Below are 24,147 nucleotides of genomic sequence, written 5' to 3'. Positions count from 1 at the left end.
TGATCCTGCAGTAAACAGAGCACTTAACCTTTTCTTATAAGGTGTCATTACCTGAAGATCCAGTAAACAGCAATTCTTATATTTGTACAAAGATCACTGGCACTACTGAAAGTTTCCTTTTAGTTCCTGTAGATGCACAAAGATGAACCAAATAACTTAATTATTCTGATGGTGGAAAAAAAAAATTTGCCATTCCAGCAGCTGAAACCACTTTGCCTGTACCCATTTACTTCAGTGTGCAAAACTGGTCATTGGCCACAGCTGACAAATTAATGTTTAATACTCAGTGGTGTCATGATGAAGCATTCCTTCAAAAAAGGAAGTATGACAAAAAGCTGTTTCCTGTTTTCTGCAGGCTGTGTGGTAAACTTGTTACATTTTTCATAATATTAAGTTTATCTACTAAGAAAGCACTTCTTTTTACATTCTGATGTATTTAGCTAGAAGTAAAAATACACAAAAAAAGCGCACACAAAACCCCAGGAAAAATTATGTAAAGTACAAATACTTTCTTTTTATAAATACTTGTTCTTTATTATTCACATAGGTCCAGCATGTGCTTGTGACATTTAACATTTACGTTTTGATTTCCCTCCCCACCCCAAAAAAAAAAAAAAAAAAAAAAAAAAAAAAAGGTACTACCTCCCTGGTCTCCCCTTACAATGATGTTCTTTTACTGTGACACTAGTTGAATGCATTTGGTGTGCCAGTTGCATGAAAACCGCATAATGGTGCTGTCATTTCACAAGAAAACTGGCTTCATTAAAGGCACAATACAGTGAATTCTTTGACTAAATGGGCAATGCCAGGAGCAGCCAAAACCAGGAGAAGCTGAGAGCTAGAAAACAGAACTGCAGCCAGGGATTGCCAAAGAATATCAACTTTTTCTAAGCAAGGTAGCTATGGGAAGCCCACATTCAAAAGATCCCTAAACCTTCAGAGATTAGGTTCTCCCATTCTACTGTTCCTTCTCTCATCTTTCATCACAGTTTGGAAAGCTATGCAGCTGCTGTGAACTCAGCATATGTTATAACAAACAGATCTAAAGGATGGAACAGTTCTGCCCCACTGATGAGTCAGCACAGATGTATTTCTGAAGTGAGATAAGTTTCACTTCACACTGGAGAAATTTTAATAGCTCTTGAAAGAAGCAGGTCAGTACATCTCAGACAAATGTAAACTCTAAGATAAAAACAGCTCTGAAACAGGTTGCCAATATAACTAATTTTTTTCCTCATTTGATATCCATCAGGCTGCTAGTTTGTTCATGGCTACTGACTATGCATTACTATACAGGAAAAACAGCGTTATAACATGCTCCAAAGCTCCAAATAAACAATGATGGTTTCCTTTATCTCAACTAAGTGTGCAGCTGCTTAGCTGTAGAGTACTCTTGATCCACTAATCTGATATGATAGCAAGCTTCTTATTATGATAGCTTATTTTATACATAAAATTTACACAGAAGTAAGTGTGAGCATTGGACATACTTGAGTGATCACTTATCTTTCAAAGTCAGTATTAGATTTAAGGAATTCTACCAAGCAGTTGACAATGAGCGCCTTTTCTATTTTATTTATTTATTTATTGAATATAAAAGAATTAATAGAAATAAATGACAAAAGAAAAAAGTTTGTTTTTCCATAACTACTGTAATTGGCAGAAAGTAATTTCAGAGTCTCTATAAAGAGGTTAAGTAGCACTCATACCTCATGTCCCTTAAAGTAAAAGTACGAGTTTACAATGCAGCGTTCCTCCCTAATATAAGTGCAACAAAATGCAAAAATTTTCAAAACTGCTATAAAATTATGTAGCTCTGTTTTCAGGTAATCACTGTGTTTATCTAGTAACTTGCCCTGAACTGCTGCTCTGTATGGAAATTAGATTCATGAACATTTGAAAGGCTAATTAGTAAGTAGCCACGGATATAGCAGTGTAAATTTCCAAGCTTGCTGTGCATTATACTCTAGAATGATTGTATGACAATTGCAGTCCTTAACAAGTATAAGCTTACTACAAACTACTGAAAACATGGCTCACCAGAATGTTAACCTAGAATGCCAAAAAAAAAAAGGCCAAAGATGTTGGTATTTGTTCACACAGGGAACATGACAGCTAGCCAATGAAGTTTGTACTTATATGCAGCAGAATTATCTTCCAGTCTTGACTCATAAGCAGCTTGTTGGCTGTATTTAGCAGCTGAAGAATGTTTAGTTGATTAGCTCTCCTATGACAATAAATAGAATACTATTGAAGACTATGGAAGTTACTGTTGACGATTTCAGGGAGCATGACATAACTGACATAGCACCTGAGTCTCAAAAAAAGATGTATTATAAAACTTAAAATAATGTCTCAGTTTTTAAAGAAACCTGGGAGTTGTTCCCAATTATGTCTTTCCCCTTATTTAAGCATTCATATAATTAAAGTATTTTTAACTTGAGCCTGTTCAACCATAAACAAGTGACTATACGACTACATTAACTGATTTAGTGACTCATCACACAAGAAATACACAGAAAAACACAAGTACTATGTTCTGAAGCCTAGTTTTTACAGAATTCTTTTTCTGTCATAAAGGCAACCACAAAGACCTCTCCTAAAAGGGTAACAGGAAAAAGTAAGCGCTGTAAGATGTACTGCAAAAGCAGTGTTTTCAAAGTTCCTACAGAATGCTCCACTATGTTAGCTTGTTTAGGTGTGCCTTAATACTGAGGATCACATGAACTCCAACTAATCAGTTCAGAGTTTAAGCAACATGATGTCATTGCTATTTGTAATATACTGACTCACGGCTTTTTCAGTAAGACAAAGGTGATGTTGGGTAACTTTGATACATCAGAATTCTTAACCTGCCTTAGCCTGTTGGAACAAGCTCACAGTCAGTGCTTGTTTAACCAGGTACTAGATACAAATAAATATACTTGCATATTGCTAGAAAAACAAACAGGAAACATGGTGCTTTATACAATCCAGAGAAACAAGGAATTTGCAATACCTGTATATGCAGAAATTAAAGACTGCTATTCCTAATGTATAAACAATGTGAATCCGCTTTCAGGGTATGCACTGTCACACCCACTCAAGCCTGCCTGAATGTCTGTCAATGCCCAACAAGAAAACATCATCATTAAATTACACTGTTAAGAGAGACTGGAAAACTATCAATACTTTTGCCATCATTCCTCTGAAAGAAAGACTGTTTTATTGTAGGTTCAGATAATGACACCTTCCTTCGATTAGAAGGATGTAGCAGTTAGATTGTTTCAGGACAGAATCTGAGTTCACTACATGAACTCTTTTACTATTTTTCCTACACTTACAAACTAACACTGCAGTTCATTTCAATATACTGCTACTAGTAGCAACTACTACTCAATAAGTTAAAAGTACAGATTCTTACCTGTAGATACTGTCTTGTGACATGCATTCATTTACAAGAAATAAAGAAAAATAATTAGTTTTGTTAAAGCGCTGATTTGTTTTCAAGAAGTAATTTCAGGAATTAATTTAATTGGCTAACCATGACTAATAAACTTATACTAAGATTAGACCGTTAAAACACAAAGGATGAAAAGGAAGATTTGAATCATACTAACAAAATTGCTTTATCAATTACTTACAAGCTTTTAAGAAAATTAAGCTTTTTACATCTACATTAGGTTTGTTAAATAGGAATATACAGCTAATCAAAACAGCAACGCCATTTAGAAGGTGTAAACTCACAGAATGGCCTACAAATATCAGTTTCAAGTACCACTAAGACCCAAAAAGGACCAGAAATAAACAAAAACATTTATCAATGTATCAACTGGTTTCTTTAAAAGCAATGAAATCCAGAAAAGCTTTTTTGCTGTTATGAAATGAAAAACACCACAACCTGACACTTTCTATGGAAACACATCCAGTACACATTGCTTTCTGTACTTAAATAATACAAGCTGATAGCTCTAAAATACATTGTACATCACTGCTTCAGTCACATTGTAACATTTCCCACCAAAAACCAAGAGATGGGTTGAACAGAATACGAATGCAACTTCAAAATGTAATAAAATCATGTCGAGGTTATCACACGTAATAAAGTAGCTTAAAGTTAACAAGTTACCATGAGAAGATTAGTACAGCCACTATGCTTGTAAAACACTCAGAAAAAATCCTTGGAGAATAAAAAAGCAGAAGTAAGGGAGATGAAGTACTATTTTCATTGTTTGCAATAACACAACCTTACTACCACTATGTAACTACATTCCATTAAGTCCCTAGTGTTTTCAGTGGGGATTTTAAGTACTTCCATATTAGCATTTTTGTTTTTTAATCCTAAAACCAGAATCAACCCAATCTCAAGCTGCAATTCTGCTTTTTTTTTTTTTTTTTTCCTTTGGCTCTCTTTTATAGTCTCTCACAGCTGTTCCGCTGTTCCTCACAATTTAGCAATTTTGTAAGCAGTCAGAGTCTAGATTACGCAACTGAGCCAGATTAGAGAGGGTCTTGAATTCCTGGAAGGAACAGCTGAATAATATTGGGAATTTACGCGCACTTTTACCTGCACTGATACAAAAGAAAAGCTAGGTATTTCTGAGACCTTATGATAGGCAAAATCAAGGATTGTTGAGTGAGGTTAGTCATTTTTAAATAAGCTAAATTTTAACACAGATCACTTTGCAATCCATTTAACAGGGACAGGAAAGTGAAAACTGACTGCTGTGATGATGATCAGGAGTGGAAACAATACATTGAAAAAAGTCTACAGTTGTATATGAGTAGTTGAAGGATTGTGGTATATCTTGCGTTGTACAGTGTTTGTGCTAATGATACATGGATTCTGGATGAAAAGCTTAAATACATACTAGTGGGTGACTTAGAAGCATGTTTCCTGTTTGTGGTTAAGTTAAATACAGTTTGTTTTCTCTTGTGGTTATATGCAGAACAATTCCTTTTTTTTTTTTCCCCTTTCTCCATTCCAACTTCTGCCACCCTCTACAGTTAGGACATAGGTTTCAAGCTTGTTAACTTATTTCTTCAAGACTACACCACTGTAGAATAGAACATTTTTTCCAGGACTAAAACTTAAGTAGCGTGTTTGGTGATCAGTTGACTGCAGCTATTTTAGAATGGCTATTTTAAGCAGAAGCCTGTGTCATCACTGGTAAATGGAAATTCTGTCTTTGAATTTATAACTCATAAACTCAGAACCCTTTATTTTTTTTCAGATATTTTTGCAGTATGTGGCTTCTGTAAACTTGTACAGCTGTATTTTTTCATATGTCTAAAGGGAGAGTGTTAAGAATGTTAAGTTCTTACATTGCTGGATCCAACAGTCATCTTCAAAAAGATTTGTTTAAATTCATGTATAAAATAGCATGTTGAAGTCTCAAAATATCTCATGTTTATCAGTCAATGATCATTTTGCTGTAAGACAATCTTTTTTTGTTTGTTTGTTTTTTCTTTTTATATAGATGTCATTTTCTGTCATGTAGCTGTTAAGTGGCTGAGATTACTTGAGAAACCACAAAGAAATGTTACCACCCACATAGCAGTGACCTTCTGTAGCTACATATTTTTAATATTGCAAAACAATTTTTAATAAATGTATTACTAATTTTTCTTCAGAGATGAAGTGAAGTTAATAACAATTTGTACAAATACTAGTTTCCACCCTTAGGCCATACTATGTTGCTCTCGGAGATGGGCCAAAACACTGTATTGCAAACCAACTGCCAAAATGATCTGAGGTTCGTCTGGTTGCCTTAAGCACAGTTGTGGTTTTCTGTTTGCTGTTATTACATTTTGTTGTTTTGTTTGTTCTATATATTTTCCTGCAGAGGGGCTTTTCCATTTATATTTTCCTAACTGGGATCATTGCATTTTATCACCTCATTCCTTTTGCTTAAAATTGCTTGCAGAGTTTACATGCTTGTAAGTTGTTAATTTATATATACTGAATACTTGTTTCTTAGTCCTTGAAACAAGAAAAAATAATAGGAATACTGACATTCTGGAGTATAACTAAAAATATTGTCAAAAAGAATATGGTTGGCTTTAACTTGTGCTGAGGAGACTGAAGTCATCCCAGTAGTGCTTGATTTATAGTAATCTATTCAAAAGCAGCCTCCAGAAAATCCTGTAGCAATGTAAGTACAACTCAATGACCTGAGCTGAGCGCTCTATGGGGAGATTTGCTAAATATTTGTAAGTTGGAGGTGAAAGAGGAAAAAAAATAGTTGTGCTAACTAGCCAGACATTTATTCCAGGAGAGCAGCAAATGGCAGTAGGAAGAGGAAGTATGACTACTTGTGGAGTAGCAGCCTGATGGCTGCACATCTTTTCTCCACTTAGTCACAGTACAGCTACTACTGCCTAACAGCCCTTGAAGTAGTAAATATTTTGGGGTTTATTTTCAATTTAATATGCATAGTCCCTAAACCTGAATTCAGTGCATTTTCTCTTCTTTTGTTTAGAAAGATCACATATGTAATCTCTTTTACTCCACCTAAAATTAAATTAACTCCAAGCTTAAATGTACAATTGGTTGATCTTTTGAGCTCTGCCATGTATACTTGTTTTTGCTAATCCTGTGAGGTATTTTTTGTAATGTTTTGCCTGCTGCTTTTTTATCTTAGAGCTTAGTCCGATCTAAGTTTCACTGGAGAAGACTTGACTAAAGCAGTTAGCTTCATGGCAAACTCAGAATATTTGCGTAAAACAATGTTCTTGAATATTTTAGTTATGCTGAACAAATAGTGCTGCAAAGTTTTAATTCAAACTCCTAAATTTGTGTACAGAAACATCAGGCAATTAGAAATTGTTTGCTCTGACTCTACAAAGACTACCTTTCTCCTCTATTTATGGTTGCTGCTTAATACAATTAAGATAGCACAGAAACAAAGCCAAATGGGCATTAGAGCTCACTGAGGAAAACAGATATGATTTTTTTTTTTTTAACCAAAACTGGCAAAATTGTTGTTAAACTGTTGCTGTAGAATGATGTTACACTGATGTTGCTTGAAATAACTTACTGCTTGTCATGAGAAACAAGTGTTTAAATTCATGATTACTTGATTAGTTTGGAAATTCTGTGTAGTTAAGGTAGCATAAACTGTGTCCAAACACGTACTATGAAAATAAGAAAAATAAGATCAGAAGAGAATGTGTACTAAGAAGTCACATGCCCAAGGGAAGTTTGGATTTGAGTACCTTCACTGAGCTGGCTAAGTCTAAGGCCTTTAAACTTCTGCAAAGATTTTACTCAGATATTAAGAGTCCTACAAGTTTTAGACCAGCGATTTTATTTGAAAGATGGCATTGTCAGATTTTGTCTACAGGCTTCCACTGTTGTATTTTTTTTATTATTATTTCATCTGGTACTGAAGCTATTCTTGGGGAGTCTAAAGAAATGCAAGACTGCTACATGAATCTCATGAATCAGGCATGCTTTAATTACATGAATTGGCACTACTCTTTTGTTAGAGGTCAGTGAAGTAACAGGTTTTTATCTAGATGTGGACTCCAAAGATTTGTGGATTGTCCTTATCCCATCACACCACCACATTTTGTTTGTTTTCCTGGTATACTTTAACAAACATACGTTCAGTTATGCCAACATATTTTTGTGGTTGTTGTTTTAATAATACTTCTGTTAATACAGGGACATCCATGAGGCCCAGCCAAATGGAATCTCTACTGTAAAGAAAGACTTCAAGCAGTTTCTTTTGATGTTATCAAACATGAACATGTGTACAAGCCTCAAAAGGGAGCACAGTTAACTGCCGTGCATAGTGTGTTTCTAAAATAAGACACAGGGAAACATGCTGAAGCCACAATCATGTCGTGAAAAACCCTGCGTGGGAAGTGTCAGCGCTTGTGCATGGGGCCCAGCGCTGCTGCGTGAAGCAGAGGCCGCCGAGGCCGGGGTTTACGGGCGAATCCCTCCTGCCCCAGCCATCGCCTGCCGCCCCATGTTCTCAGGAGCCCCTGCTACCACAGCGGGCTCCGGCCACCCCAGCTCTTCCCGGTCGTGCCAGGCAGCAGACTCCGCCTCTCCTTCTCCCAACAACCCGTCTGAGGCAGGGCTGAGCTAGGAGCCCTCCGCACAACCCCAGCACGGCGCCAGTCAGCTTGGCTTCCCCTTCCCAGCGCCGTCCCGCAGCCCCGCGCTCCGCCATTTCCTAGCCGGGCGCCGCCACCCCACCCCAGCGCCCTCCCGCCCGCGCTGCCAGAGCATGCGCCGCGCCCCGACTCATGCGCAACAAGGGCGGCCCGCTGCGCGCGCGCCTGCGCCGAGGGAGGCGGCGGCGGGGCAGCGGCTCCAGGAACTGCTCCGGCTGCGCCGGGGAGGGGACGAGGAAACGCCCGGCCGCGCGCGCGGCGGCCCCATGGGGCCTTGAGGACGCGGCCCCGGCTACGGAAGAAGGGTGCTTAGCGCCGAGTCGGCGGGAGGATGGAGGGCCAAGGGGCCCCGGGCGCTGGCGGCGGCGGCGAGGAGCCCTTGGGCTCCGGCAGGATGAACCCGAAGCGGGGCGGGCGCGCCGCGGAGGAGGAGAGCCGGAACAAGCCCAAGCTGGTGAGGGGCGGCGGGGAACGAGGAAGGCGGGCGGGGGAGGCGGCCGGCCGCCGCCCTGCGGCTTCCCGGTGGGAGGACGTGGGGCCCGGCGGGCGGCCGGGGCCGTGGGAACGGCAGGCTTAGAGATAACAGAAATAACAATAATAACAATAAAACAGCCCGCGAGGTCTGGGGCGCTGCCGTAGGGACCGGTGACAGCTGGAAGGGGGCGCGCTGCGGGCCTGGCGGGGCCGGGGCCGGGGCCGGGCGCAGCTGGGGCCGCCCGGGCGGGGAGAGGCTGCGGGAGCACCCAGCGCGTCGGCGGTGCTGATGCCAGCCGCGTGCTTCCCGAGGGAACTACGGAATTAATGCGGTTTTGTAGCGCTTTTTGGGGGCGGTGGTGCGCGGGCAAGAAAATTTTTGGAAATTCTCCATTTCCTTTTTTTTTTTTTTTTTTTTTTTTTGTAATCGGTAGAGGCCAGCTTTTGAGTGCACAAATCCTCTTTAGGGCTATGGATTCTACCTGATAACCTGAAACACAGGTGCATTTCACAGCCAACAGCCCTGCAGTATATCGCAAGTTATAAATGTGGGAGCAGCAGAAATGGTTACTGCATTGGTGTTTACTTTGTATCGTTAATTTCTGTACTCACACTTATTTGGGCTTATATTGAAGTAACGTATTTTACCTTAGCCTTCTGATTGGATTTCCAGAAAAGTGGTGTAGTGGATGCTAATGCTTACTGGACTCTTCATAGTGAATATAGTCCTAGTTACAAACTTCATTGTATAGTCTTGCATGGCTTTTCACAGGTAATAGTAAAACTTAGTTAATACCTGTGTGCTCCCACCTTGCAGTCCTCTTCTCAGGTATAGTATGGAAGAACCTTGGGCTGATTAGCCTGGAAACTCCTCTTCTTTTTTTTCTCGTTGAAAACTCAATTGGAATGCATGGAGGGAAGATAATAAATCCATAATGTATAATGCATTAAAATATACTGAAAGTGGTGATTATTTAAAAGGATGTCAGAAAAAAACATTAAATAACTTGAACTCTGTACTAAGGGTGACTATCTTAAGGGAACATAACCAAATATGCTGTTTTATTTTCTTTAATGGTGTTACTAGGAACAAGCTCTTACTTCCTTATACAGTATGAATAAAAACAAACTTTGTACCTAAACTAGCTAGAAAAGCTGCTTGTATATATACCCTTTAGGGGAAATGATTTAAAAAAAAAAAAAGTTTGTCTGTGGCTCCAGAAGAGGTGGAGCTGGGAAAGCCAAAGTGTTTTTTTTTTTTTTTTTTTTTTTTTTTTTTTTGGGGGGGGGGGGGGAAGGGATTCTAGGAGGAGATGCAGGTTTTCTGCTTCATATCCATGTCCGTCTGAAGGTAAAAGGGAGGCAGCAGTGCTTGATGTGGTTCAGTATAATGATGTAGGTTTCTTCATTTTTGTCTTTTAAAAGGTGCAAAGCCTCATTTACTCCCAGTCAATCAAGAAAAAATGCCAGTAAGACTAGACTTCGGAGGCACTAGTAATGAAAAAGATGGTTTGAATTACAAATCAGTGTAAATAAAGTTTTTGATACGCTGGAGGAAAGGGCTGCCATTTGCAGGGACCGTGTCAGGTGTGACAGGTGGGCTTGTGCAAACTCTTCATTTGGCCATGCTGAATTTCACAAAGTCCTGGACCTGGGTTGGGGTAATCCCAAGCACTAATCCAGGCTGGGCAAAGAGTGGGTTGAGAGACCTGATGAGAAGGACCTGGGGGTGTTGGTTGATGAGAAGCTTGATATGAGCCAACAATCTACGCTTGCAGCCCAGAAAGCCAAACATACCCTGGGCTGCATCCAAAGCAGCATATCTGGCAGGGCAAGGGAGGGGATTGTCCCCCTCTGCTCTGCTCTCATGAGACCCCACCTGGAGCACTACATTCAGCTCTGGGGCTCCCAGCTAAAGACGGACATGGAAGTATTAGAAGGAGTCCAGAGGAGGGCCACAAAGATGATCAAGGGGCTGGAGCACCTCTCTTATGAAGATGGGCTGAGAGCTGGGGTTGTTCATCCTAGAGAAAAGAAGGCTCAGTGGAGACCTTATAGCATCCTTCCAGTACCTGAAGGGGCCTACAGGAAAGGTGGGAAGGGGCTCTTTGTCAGGGGTGTAGTGTTAGGACAAAGGGCAATGGCTTTAAAATAAAAGAGGGGAGAGTTAGATGAAATATAAGGAAGAAATACTTCACAATGAGGGTGGTGAGGCCCTGTCCCAGGCTGCCCAGCTAAGCTCCATCTGTGGCAGTGCCCAAGGCCAGGCTGGATTGGCTTTGGGCACAGAATCACAGAATTTTAGGGATTGGAAGGGATCTTGAAAGGTCATCTAGTCCAATCCCCTGCCACAGCAGGAATCCCTAAATCACGTCACGCAGGAACGCAAACCAGTGGGTTTTGAATGTCTCCAGAGAAGGAGACTCCACAACTCCCCTGGGCAGGTGGTTCAAGTGCTTTGTCACATTCACCATGAAAAAGCTTAATTTCATATTTAAGGAGAATGTCCTATGTTCCAGCTTGCACCCATTGCCCCTTGTCCTGTCATTGGTTATCACCAAGAAGAGTCTGGCCCCATCCTCCTGACGGTCACCTTTTACATGTTTATAAACGTTAATAAGGTCACCCCTCAGTCTCCTCTTCTCTAAGCTAAAGAGACACAGTTCCCTCAGCCTTTCCTTGTAAGGGAGATGCTCCACCCCCTTAATCATCCTCGTGCCTTTGTGCTGGACTCTTTCAAGCAGTTCCCTGTCCTTCTTGAACAGAGGGGCCCGGAACTGGATGCAATATTCTAGATGTGGTCTCACTAGGGTGGAGTAGAGGGGAAGTAGAACCTCTCTCAATCTACTAACCACACCCCTTCTAATTCACCCCACAAAGATACTGGCCTTCTGGGCCACAAGGGCACAGTGATGGCTCATGGTCATCCCACTGTCCACCAGGACCCCCAGGTCCCCCTCCCATTCACTGCTCTCCAACAGGACAGTCCCCAGCTTATACTGGTGTCTGGGGTTGTTCTTACCCAGATGCAGGACTCTACACTTACCCTTGGTATATTTCATTAAGTTTGTCACCACCTAATTCTCCAACTTGTCGAGGTTCTGCTGGATGGCAGCACAGCCTTCTGGCGTGTCGGCCACTCCAAACTTGCTGATGGTGCACTCCATTCCCTCACCCAAGTCATTGATGAATATACTGAACAATACTGGTCCCAGTACCAACCCTTGAGGGACTCCACTAGGTGCAGGACTCCAACTTGACTCTGTCCCATTAACCATTAACCTTCTGGCTTCAGCCAGTTCACAGTCCATCTCGCTACCTGATTGTCCAGACCACACTTCTTCAGTTTAGCTGTGAGGATGCTGTGGGAGATGGTGTCAAAGGCTTTACTAAAATCAAGATTCACCATGTCCACTGCCTTTCCATCATCTATCCACCTGGTCTGGTGGGAGGTGTCCCTGCCTATGGCAGGGGGTTGGAACCGGGTGACCTTTAAGGTCCCTTCTAACACAAACAATTCTATGAAATAGTTCTGTGTTAGATAATTAAATTGATGCATATTCACACACAAATAATTGAAGATGGGCTATATTAGAACTCATTTTTCTTTTTTTTTCTGCTTTGGGTCATTTTGGAAGTCATTTAAGTTTAATATAACTTGTTGAATTTGACAGAACTGCACAATTAGAATTTAGCTCCCAGTTTAGTACTAGTAGTGTGTAAACTGGAGTATTTTATTAAAATTTGGTAGCCTAGTTTGAGCACCTTGACACGTTGCAGCTGGTGGAAGAGTTCCGATTTCATTTTTTTCCCACATCATTTTGTGCTGTCACAAGGACTGGAGGTGGGAATGAGTGCCCAGTTTTTTTTTGTCATTATTTTTGTTTGCAGTGAAATGGGCAAGAAAAAATTAAATTGCTTTGGCAAACAATCATGTGATCTCATGCCAGCCCTGAGGATAGGCTGGCATGCGACAACAGTGAACAGCCACATTCTTAGCTTGGTTTTGGCAACATGCTTGTTTTGCTTGTTTAAAAGTATGCCTGCTGTACTAGGAGAAACAGACTAAGGTTGTCAGGGAAATTGCTGGCATTTGTATTTGTTAGTCCTTAACTTGGACATTGTTTGTTGTTCTTAACACTGGAAGTATCTATTGGCTACATAGGAAACAGTTAAGTGCTTGAAAGTGTCGCATCTGATTGGACATAGCTTTCCTAACTTTGCTGAACCCAAAGGCTCTTCTAGTTGTTCATCATCTTCAGTCTTCTCGGAGTTTAAAGCCAGGCTTTTTACAGAAGTTCATGCTATGAGAATGGGAAACAGTGGTTATAAACTGGAACAAGAGATTCTGACTAGGTTTGAAGGGAAAAGATCATTTGAAGGGTAATCAAGCTCTGGTTGATCAGAGATACTTGGAATATTGATCCTTGGTTGTTTTAATGGCCTGTAAACCTGGACAAAGCCTTGAGCAGCTTGGTTTGAATCTTATCTTGACCCTGCTTCTTGAGGGTCAACATACAATTAGGACTAGAGACCTGAGATTCTTTCAAATGTGATGGTACAAATCAGTGCTTGAAAAGGGATGTTATAACAGGGTATGTGGTGTTTCCTGGCTATTTGAATGCTGTCTAGCTAGAACTTACTATGGTCAGTATTTTTTGTCTGAATTGTGTTTTATAATATATCCTCTTGGTTTTGTATTGGCATAAATAGAAGTATATCTGTGCATATAGTGGCTAAGTATCATGCTAAAAGCATGTTTCTTTACCCCCAAGTTAATTTCTGATTTGTGTGTTAGTTGTTCAGTGATAGATGCTTCACTTAGCTACAAACTTTATTTCTGAAAAGGGCTGTGGTGTGAGTATCATGCTGTCTTTAAAAGTAGATTGATAGAGACAGCTTGTATAACATGGGGTAAAAAAATCAAAACCTTAGGGGTAAGAGAAAGGTTATTTAATTGGAATGCAAGTAGATCTGGTGACGTGGTTTTGATGATTCATCTTACAAGGAGCAACTCATACTTTAGTTTAAAAGTAGAAATCACTTATGCTTCATATTGAAGTCTTTTTAAACAGTGTGAGCTCTGAGATGAATCAAAAAGTATGGACCCAAGATTCTGACTAATGTGCTACAAGCTAGTGTCAAAAAGTGGAATAAAAGCCTTATCTATTAGCTTGAATGCAGAAGTAAACTGAGTGTACTTGGCAGATGGGTGGAGTAACATAGCTAGGAAACGCACGTCAGGGCAGGAATGCAGGGCAGAAATGAGCTGTCAGTAGTATCGGTCACTGTTGGGCAGTGCTCTGTAGGAGCACCACCTTGTTTACCCCAGGCTGTTGGGTGTCATTCTCCCGTGGAGAGGGAATGTGCTCTTTTGCACAGGAAAGAACACATAAGAAAAGACTCATAATTCATGAATTATGAATCATGTTAAGCAAAGATTTTGGCAAATGAATAAAATAAATTACATTTGAGATGATAGCGTCTCAGTAAAATCAGTGAATGCCTGTAGAGGATTCTCACTTAAAGTATATGCCTGAAATACCCCTAAAATATGTATGTTTTAGAAGGTGCTGGGTGTGCTTAGATCAAAGTCAGGATATTCCAGCAACTGGTATTGATGTCTTAAAAAAACTTGCTTATGTTGCAGAAAAGGATACTGATCAGGCACTGGTTCTAATATGGTAGAACAGGACATACTTAGTGCTGACTAGCTTTAGCTTGTAATGTGATTTGATATTGACACTGTTTAAATGAAGTGATACTTACAGTGATAAGCCTATCTGTTTGTGGTAATTAAACTTCCTGAACTACTACTTGTAAGACAAAACTGTAGAGATATTCTATACGATACAGGAAGCTTTGCAAACAAACCAGATTTCACTGAGGCAACGCGGAAGAGAATTACCATGAAAACTAACAGTGTGCATATCATGCTGTAGAGTGATGCTTTCATCATACAGGAGTGATGCTTTCTGAGAGCTGAAGTATTGTGGTGTCCAATATCCAAGTTAGAGTACAAACTTTTGTTTTTGTATTGCAAATATCCTATAAGCATTGTGATTGCTGATTACCCAGTAGAAGGAAGAGGTTAAGGCTTAAAAAAGTTGGGTGGGTTACAAGAAGACTTCATGTTTTCCACATCAATTGCAATTCTTTAGGGGTAAACAATAATGGCTAATAAAGTTGCTCTAATTCTTTTAATCCCTGCCCAATTCTAGAGGCCAAGTAGAAGAAAAGATGTCCGTTGCCGCTGAAGCAACTGACAGTTTCAGTTGGTTATTCATCAGTTTACTTGTTTAACCTTAAAACCACAAGAAGTTAGGAAATGACTAAAATGAATGGTTTTACATAGTTCTTTCCTACTTGCGTGCCACGGTCATTCTTTAAATTCAGTATCTTTTATCATTTAATAACTTCATTTTGGAGAAATAACTTTACCATTATAACCCTTTATAATAGGAGAGAAGATAATTTTTGGAGAACATTAACAATTGAAAGTCTTTGTCTGTGTACTAACTTAAAAGTTTCAAGTAGACAAAACTAATTTGGACTAGGATAAACTTACATGTTACTTTGTATCAAACTCATTACTGTCTTGTGAATGAAGTAGCTTTTTCCTACAGTTTTAGTAGAGTAAGTGTCTGTAGACCTCCTGATTTCAAGTGTAGCTTTCTAATAGGTAAATAAACTGGATCTTGCTGGACAAAAGTAATAATTGCAGTTTGTGAAGCTTGTTACCTACTAATTAATTGTATGGAGGAAAAGGATGACAATCAGTGAAATGCTGAAGCAGTTGTGTTTTTTTTTTTTTAGAAAGTCTCTTGAACTGAATACCAACGTCTGTGACTTTGAACAGACTGTGCTATTTAGGCGTAGAACATTAAAGGTGGCCTTAAAAATAGTTGTTCAAAGGCAGAGGAGACTATCAGCTATTCTTGGACAGCATTGATGGCCTAGTCTCTGTTCCCACCTCAGTGCTATACTGACCATTCTGTTTGGCACAAATGGGATGAAGAGACTGATCCAGTCAAAAATCTCCCTAATTGTTTTCTTCTTTGGTTGTTTACTAGAATTCCTTTTCCTTCAGTTTATCTAAGTTCATCCATTACCACTATTAAATATGATCAGCTGCTTGCCAGTTATCTTGTGATAGTTTGTGATGCAAAGTACTTTGGTCAGGAGAAATTTTAGTTTTGTAGCCATTATTCTTTCAGTTAGTAGTGTGGCAAGAGCTAATGATGGTTATTAGAATATTGACCTTCGAGGATGTGTGTTTTTTTTTTTTTTTTTTGATGAGTGTAGGTCTTGTGAGGAACACATACAAAGACAGTGTGAGGTTCAGTAGATTCTAGATACACGTAGTTACTTCTTATACAGTATAGTTTCTTTTTGTTTTACTGTTACATTTTGGTTCTTCATATTCTGCTGTTATATACTTGTATTGCTATAGAATTGAAGTTGCTTTAAAAATAACTGTGTCTTCGTAATGGAACTGAGCTGGATGTTTGCATTTGATTGCATGAGGAGATGAGAACATGGCAGTTATTAATCTTAGTTACATGCAGTGTTCCAGTTGCATTACAGCAGGGAAGTATTTGCTTAAGGAAGAAAAAAGAAGACTGTTTGGGACTGCAGTGGTCAGCAGTGGTATAAATGGGGAAAATAATCAAATTCTATTTCTTAGTGTACTTCAATTGTCAAGCTAAGCATATGTATTGATGCCATATACAGTTAGTTTTTCGAGCCATGCACACAATAGCATTGCAGAGTTGCATTTATTTTGGGCTTAATTTTAATTTCAAGTCTAATAGTCTTGGCAATTAATACCTTAATGGTCTTTCTTGAATACCATAGTATTTATGAAAAAAAGAACAGGAATTAAGATAGTTGAGTGTCAGATACATCTCATGCTTTGCTTGATAGGAGGTGTAGCTTTTGAAGTGGGCTTTCTTAAGCTTCATTTACTAAAATACTAGATGTGAGAAGTTCATCTGAGTAATTAAAAATTTTTTTTAAGATACCCACACAGCTTTCTGTACATATATTGTGTGCCTGGGGGGGGAAAAAAGTGGCAGGTATGCTTTATTAGAGAACTGTTCATGTGTTTGCTATTGTACTGGTATCGGACAGGATTGCTTGTCAGTGTCAGCATATTCTGTTTACTGCACCTAGAGTAAGCAAGTGAATTGGTTTTGGTTTGGAAGAAAATCTGGAAGTGTTTTTTTTCCTGGGAAAATAGACTGAAATTACTTGTTAGGTTAATCACTTCAATAGTCATTGGATCAACTTCTGGGACTTCATTACAAGTGAATGCAGTAAAGCTCCTGGTGTGGTAAATGGATCGTTTAAATGCTTATTGAGCTGACTGCATGTTTCTTGCTTTTCTGCCAACTGTGTCTGTCGGGGCCATATTAAGCCCTGTATCTCTGAGGCTTGTTTTTAAAAAAATACATGTACTTGACTTCTGAGCTCTGAGTTCTTAAGGAACTTTTTTTTTTTTTTTTTTTTTTTTTTAAATACTATTATTGTGGAGTGCTTTTGAAAAAAACATTTTGGAATGCTTACATTGGAAAAAACATGTCAAAGCAATTCTTGATATATTAAGTGCCAACTCGATCTCAATTTGATGCTTGCACGCAAGCTATGAATTGAGCTTTTTTACTTTCAGTGTAGCGTCAGCACAAAGCTAGTTTGCTAGATAGCAACACTTGTTGTGCATCAAATTACTGTGCATCTTCCTTCCCTGTCCTGTGTTCTCCTGAGTGCAAGCAGCTGATCTTTTCATTTAGGTATGTTGTGGAGCTGGTCAGACTGAGTAAAAGCTATTATAAAGCTATTGAGTTTGGTCAGTTAAGAGCAATGAGAATAAACCACCACCTTTTACCTCCCATTCCCTAGAGAGACTTTTTTAACTTTAGAAGGCTTATATTCACTTTTACTGAAGTCTTAGTCTGTTTTTACCCTTTCATAGACATGCAGCCATTTTAACTACAACCCCATGCTTCTAACCTGGGGTTAATAATTTGTTGCAAGTTGAAGTTACGTGTTTTTTTTTTTTTTTTTTTTTTTTTTTTTTTTTAAGATGAACAGTGACTAGTTAACTTTGAGAGAGTTCTTCTGAAGTCATTGAGATAACGGTTTGATTTGAGACAATTCTCCAGTCCTTACACACAAACCTTGCATATTGTTTTTTATTCCTGCTTACTTGCTTCCCACTTGGCAATGCATGCAGGTATACATGTATATAGTCTAATTATCCCTGTGAAGTGACAGTCTCAGTTTCTGTATACTTTCCTTACTGCTATATGCAGAGATAGTTTTGGGAAGACTCTTAACTGAGTATGCTGTTGGTTTCCTGGAATACCTCTTGCTCTTGTGAGTACCATAGACAGTGAAATAAATATCACAGTCTACTTGATGATTCCTTTGCTACCATTTGAGGAGAGGATTAAAAGAAAGTAGAATGTTGCTGTTGGGAGAGAATTTACATACTTAACAATAAAGCAGAAGACCCATAATACGTTGCAAAAGCTAACAAAACCCATACCAAGAATCCAATCAAATACCGGGCAGCTCCTTGAAAATTGAGAATTTTATGTTTGATAGACTTTGAAGAAGAGAGGACATCTATATTTGTTTTTAATATTTAAAAACAAAGCAAACCACAGCACCAAAATACCACAGAACTCAGCCAACCAAAAGCAGTTCCTTGCAAAGGAACTGGCAGTGGAAGGGATGCAGTGAGCCAAAGGAGTGGGAATTACCCTCAAACAGTGTTCATTTTGTCTGTACCCAGTAATCATGGACTATGGTTACAGTGGCCATGTCAACAGCTCCTTAGAATATTGTTCTTTCTTCCAAGACAATTCCTACAATTCCTAGCAAAGAGCAAATGTTTGGTTGGCCTGTATTTGGTCTCTTCATAAACAAGTTGATTGTAAAGTTGCTTTTTTTTTTTTTTTTCAATAATAAATTTGATAATGCATTTAATATAATGGTAAAATTTGGGAAAATGAGTAATGCTGCTGTAGCAATGGACTTTAGCTTTTCCTTGAAGAACAGAAATTTTAAGTTCAGTAATAACCAGCGTGTGTAGACTACAGTGCAACTCAGTAGTCGAAACAGTGGCTTAAAGTGAATTTACAGCTGCTGAGATACAAACAGGGGCTTTCTCCTCCTTTTTGTATTCTTTCCTGTTTATAGCAGCTTCCTGAGAAGATTGATTGTCCTACAGGGAAGTAGGAAATGAAGTAGCATGTGAATAGAGAGGAATTATATTGTACATAATAATGAGGAAGCTAGTAAGATCATTTGACTTCAGTACAGTTGAGAGTTCCTGTTAAAAAGGAGCAGGAATTCATGATTCCAGGTGCTTGTAATGGGTTATGAGGAAAGTATTAAATGCTGCTAGAGGGGAAGGTAAGCAAAACAGATAGTTTGTCATAGTACTGAAGAGTGGTATGTGCTTAAATTACCCACGAACACACGTGAATTTTATTAAACCTTTACCATGATTTCATGAAACAAATACTTTAATGTAAAATGTTAACCAGTTACTGTTTATCTCAAAAGTCATTCAGGAATTAGCTTCAATCTCAGTATCTCAGTATACTGTGAGCTAACCTTAATGGAGCTACTGTTTTATCAAGCTTTTTCTGAAGCTCAAATAGGAGTGCACAGATTAGTCATTTAAAAGGTCAGAAGAAAATCATATTCAGTTTACAGATGGAAACTTTATCAAAGCCTACTGCTGTACTTTTACCTGTGTTGTTTGGGAATGGCTCCACCAATCTGTAAATAAGTTGAATGTATGAAGTGCTATATAAAGAACTCACCAGTCATGTAGCATACTGGTATAAACTGCTGATCCTGTGCAGCTTTAAGGAGAACTTGTCTGATACAGTTGATGTAGGAACTTGGTGGATACTATTTGGATTCTAGCAGTAGCTCTGGAAAATGTCAGAACTTATTTTTGTCTTCCTTTGCACTGGCTAATGTGAAAACTGTACCATCCTAATAGGCTTTCTGAATTATTATTATTTTTTTACAATTGTCTAATGTGATCCAGTTGGTGGCTTTCCCAGTGCCACCCTTGTCCTTGTGTCTCACAACCAGCAATTTTATTGGCTTAAACTGCTGTGGAGCTACACCTTTTAATTTTGCTCTGATTTTAAAGCTTATGGATGAACATCAATGACTCATTGTCTGAAACAAGCTTATTTTGAGCTACAAATAACAAAAGTTTCTTGAAGGAGTTGAAGAAAATTCATCTAAGTTTCTTTACAGTTACTATTTTCATCTTCTGAATTAACTTGCTTTTTGGCAAAGGCTTTTTTATGTCATCTGGAAAAATGCTGTTTCTTGATTAGTCCGTTTGCTTTTGGAGTGTTAATAGTGTTCTGTCAAATCAGACAAAAATAAGGAAGCCATTTCAGTTTCTCTCAACCTTCTGTTGAAGTCAGACCGGAAAGCTTCCTAGGGTCTGTGTATTCCCCTTGCACAGGGACGGAGTGTGGAGGTGCACCTTTCCTTCATCCCTTGAGGATCAGCAAATGGCATTTGTGAAGGCCACTGTACGCTATTGATGTGCCTCTAGCCTGTGTCTCTCTTCCCTCCAATCTGGGAGCAGTGCTGATGTGTTCAATGTTCTAGCTCTATCATTAAAGGCTTGGTGCCCCCTGCTGTTAATAATGACCACCCTGGGCAACCTTCTGGCTTTGACATGGAGTTGTATATCGTATTTTCCTAGTATTGCTCAATTGTAAGTGATCGGTCTCCTCTTGAACGTGGGAAGAAAGTACAGTAATTGGGGAATGCCAGAGAGCTTCCTGCAACCAGGTTGAGAGGATGGCCAGAAGTTAAAAAACACTTTCCATTGAGCCAAATTTGCCGATGTCTCTTGCAAGTACTGAAGTCCATGTAAATTCAAAAACAAAAACAAAGTCATCTTCTCTTGACTTTCTGATTATTATTTTTTTAAAACTAGGAAGGTCATGTTTCAGTTTGCTTCACCTGAAATTGTAGCCTGTGGTCAGAAGAGGGTATTACAACACACTGTGATTTTGCTGAGTGGCAAGCAATAGAGTAAAAATTGCTTGTAGGTTTAGAAGCTACCCAGCTGATTGATCAGTGTTTCATTATACATATGTGGTAAACTGTGAGTTGCTTTTAATTTTATTTTTGTGTTGGAAGCGAGAATCTTGATTGTAACAGCTCTGAACACAGCGAACTACCGTTTAAATATAATGAGTTTATGAGTTATCTTTGCAACTTAGAATTCATGGCCAGCTCCCATGTGATCTGGAATGCTTTGCTAATACAGAAATTAGAAAAGGATGAAAAAATATATACTTGCTGTGATCTTAACATTAAAAGCTAATCATCTCAAATCATTTAACTCTTTACATGTTGATATTATTACTTCAGTAGTGTGAACTCAGCTTTGATGAGGAAATCATGATCTTTATACCAAAAGATGTGGTGAGCTGTTGTAAAAATTTCTTTGTAGTCCCTATTAGGACATGAGCAAGGTTGAAACTGACCTTTAAAGACAAAAGAATTGAGTGGTGCAATTGCATTAGTATATGCTGTTCTTTTTTGGAGTGCCTTATTGTGATTTGTCTGTAGTGGGATACTAACAGCAATACACAAACTGGATGGAGTAAATATTTTTAAGTATTGGTGGAATGGAAAGGCATTCTAGTTGAAAAAAAGCTCTGTCACTTAATTCCACCTTCACTGAAAAGACTTAGGTAAATCAGTAGGAATTTGTGCTTTGATACAGGAATTGGTCAAGTTCCATAATTTGTGCTAATATTAACAAGCAAGGAGGAAAAGAGATGATATGCTGACCTCTTAAATTGTGTGGTTTTATGTATCAACATTAAGATCTCTTATTTGCAAATATTTAATCATAAAGGTTCTTGCAAAACCTTTTGCCTTTGAGATACTGTTAAAATCAGGAAGTTTGTGTCTTTAACAAGCTAGGAAAGGATTGATCTCTTTTCATCTTGTAATGCTGTGGCTATCTTATAGGGGGCTGAAAGACTAATGCTAGAGGACTGACTGCAAACACTGTGATATCTCAAGCTTTCTCCTAGGGAGGTAAACTACTTTTCATTTATGTTCTTAAATCAGTCTGAAAGCAATAGTTAGAAGATATTGTGTTTTGCTTCTTAGTATAAGAGACTGTCAAAACTCTGTGTCAGTGAGAATCAACGAGCATATACCTACATTACTTCTGCCTCCAACTTCTTGCAGTTTCACTTCTACCTGTTAAATGTGTTGCTTATCTTGAGTAGCTACTGGCAGCAGCATAGCTTGTGCACTGTAAGGAGTTCTGAGAAGTGGGCTTGATGTCTAGGGAGGAAAAAAAAATAAAAAAAATACAACGTTGTCTGGTATCTTAATTTCGTACTCAGTATTTTGCCCAGAGGATTTTGAGTGACAAATGCAATATAAATGTAGAGATGGAGTAGATTATCCTGCTGCAGGTTCTGGGAGAGATTGACAGTACTTAAAAAGGGGGGGAGGCGGGGGGGAATAGGGAATGTTTCTAGTACAAGTGATTGCTAAAACATTCTGAGTTCTAGAGCTTCTTGCTTACATAGATGTCTCTGTATTGAAATCATGGTTGAATTTTACTTCTCTTGGACTTATTGATGAACAGTCTTCGTTAAGAAAGTCTACTGGAATAAATAAATCTTAGTTTACACAGTGAAACTAGAGGAGAATTGGAGGGTGGAAGGAAGAGGTTTGAGATGTTGCAGTTATGAAGGAAAAGGATTGGTGTAAATATCTGGACTAGAAAGACATTTTATTCTAGCTGTCTCATCTGAGTCTGGCTGGGATGGAGTTAATTTTTTTATTATGATTTTTTTTTTTTTTTTGTAGCACTCCTTGTGGTGTTGTGTTCTAGATTTGTGATCAAAACAGTGTTAACATACTGGTGTTTTAGCTTTTGCTGAACAGTGCTTACAGTGTCAAGTTTTCTGTTGTTTCTGTTGTTACTGTTTCTTACTGGAGCCTTATTGCAAGTGGAGTTGTTAATCAGTTCTCATTAACCAAGGGAGTACAATATACTTGGAAAAAATTAAAACCCAGCCAAAGGTTTGTTGACTCATGTGGCATGGGGTGTTGACAAAAGCACGTTGAATGCTTTGGCTGGTGAGAGCATAACCAACGATCGATTGCTGGTTAAAACCAGTGACTTGCAGGGCTGTGTCATTGACCCATTACTGCACTTTTTCAGATACAGCAATTGTTTTTTTACTTTTTTCCTCCTTAAGTTCTAGACCATTATGTATTCATGACTCTGTGGTGTAAATTAATGCTTATTAACCTACTCTTCCTTGATATGATTGTTGTAATGGTAATGCAATAGATTGCTTTCTTGGCTGTGAATAAAGATATGATGCTTATGATCTGTGTCAGCAGGTTTTTCCTACTGTTAGTGAAAAAGTGAGAATAGGGGTCATAGATAATAGTGACTGGTTTTAACGTTACTTCTTCAATCAATTTATGGTACTTACTATTGAGAGTATTGAGGTGAATTTAGGAGATGAGACAGTGCTAAAATGATATAAGGATCAAAAAGCTAGGGCACAGTAAATGCTCATCAAATATCAACAACTGTCAAAACTGAGACTGTCATAGCTATTTGCTGATTCAGCTTATTCAGTGTTTGTCTTGGAAAGCTGTTTAAAGAGAGATTGCATTTATTTATTTATTTATTTATTTATTGTGAAATAGTAGAGGTGTTGGTTATACATGCTGCGGTTTTGTGAGTTAACTGGGTGAAAGACAAGGTGAGAGGGGATACAAGCCTGTTTTTTTCAATAGCATACATCAGGTTCCATGCTCATGTAGTTGTGCTTGTGGTAGAACACTTCCTGAAATTTTGGGTGCTTTTTAAATGTTAGGATAGATGGAATACAGACTTTATTCTAAAACAGTAGGTAACTTTTTCTTGTTTCTTTGATTTGTGTGTGTGTCTTTTTTTAATAGAATATCCAAATAAAAACTTTGGCAGATGATGTGGTAAGGTCTTCGGAATATCTTAATTTGCAACGATAACTACACACTGCATGCTATTTTATTCCAAATCTTGTGGACAATATAACATGTTCTTATAAGGATATTAAGTGTTGGATTTTAGAAAAATCAGTTGCTATACTTAAGGACCTTCATTTGTAACTTCAATTAAAGAAAAGTTGTTAAAGATGCTTCTCCAAATTGTTATCGTTAACCATATTCTAAATGCTTTGGTAATACTGTACATGTGTTTAAACTTTCTGGAAGTAACTGGTGCTACTTCTTTTGGCCTTTTTAACAGTAAAGACTCTTCAGTGTTTCTTTGACGTTAGTTACTACATGATTCAAGTGCAACTATTTTGGCTAATAATAGTGCACTGTATGTCGAACAACTTTGTATTCAATAGCACCAAGCAGATAATTTTGAATACTTGCATATACTTGATATTATTTCATAATTTCAAAATAGGTTGCACTAAAACTATCAACTTCCATTTTCTATACATGATAGTTAAGCCATGCTGGCTA

At 38.6% G+C, this 24,147-nt stretch overlaps 1 protein-coding gene across 4 annotated transcripts in view; it reads left to right on the top strand.

The window, feature by feature from the left end:
- Positions 1–8,290: 8,290 nt before the first annotated feature.
- DIAPH2 (diaphanous related formin 2) overlaps positions 8,291–24,147 on the top strand; it is a 174,010-nt gene continuing 158,153 nt past the window's right edge. For 3 of the 4 annotated variants that reach the window (XM_032195987.1, XM_032195986.1, XM_032195989.1), the window contains exons 1-2: positions 8,291–8,563; positions 23,593–23,625. In XM_032195987.1, the coding sequence (XP_032051878.1) occupies positions 8,441–8,563; positions 23,593–23,625 (156 nt within the window). In that variant the 5' untranslated portion in view covers positions 8,291–8,440. The remainder of the gene's footprint in view (positions 8,564–23,592; positions 23,626–24,147) is intronic. The other variant, XM_032195988.1, reaches the window with a different exon arrangement.

The sequence above is a fragment of the Aythya fuligula genome, chromosome 13 (assembly GCF_009819795.1).
Source record: "Aythya fuligula isolate bAytFul2 chromosome 13, bAytFul2.pri, whole genome shotgun sequence".
NCBI lineage: Eukaryota > Metazoa > Chordata > Aves > Anseriformes > Anatidae > Aythya > Aythya fuligula.
Note: the sequence above shows the minus strand (reverse complement) of the source record. Positions and strands in the feature narration are given on the sequence as shown.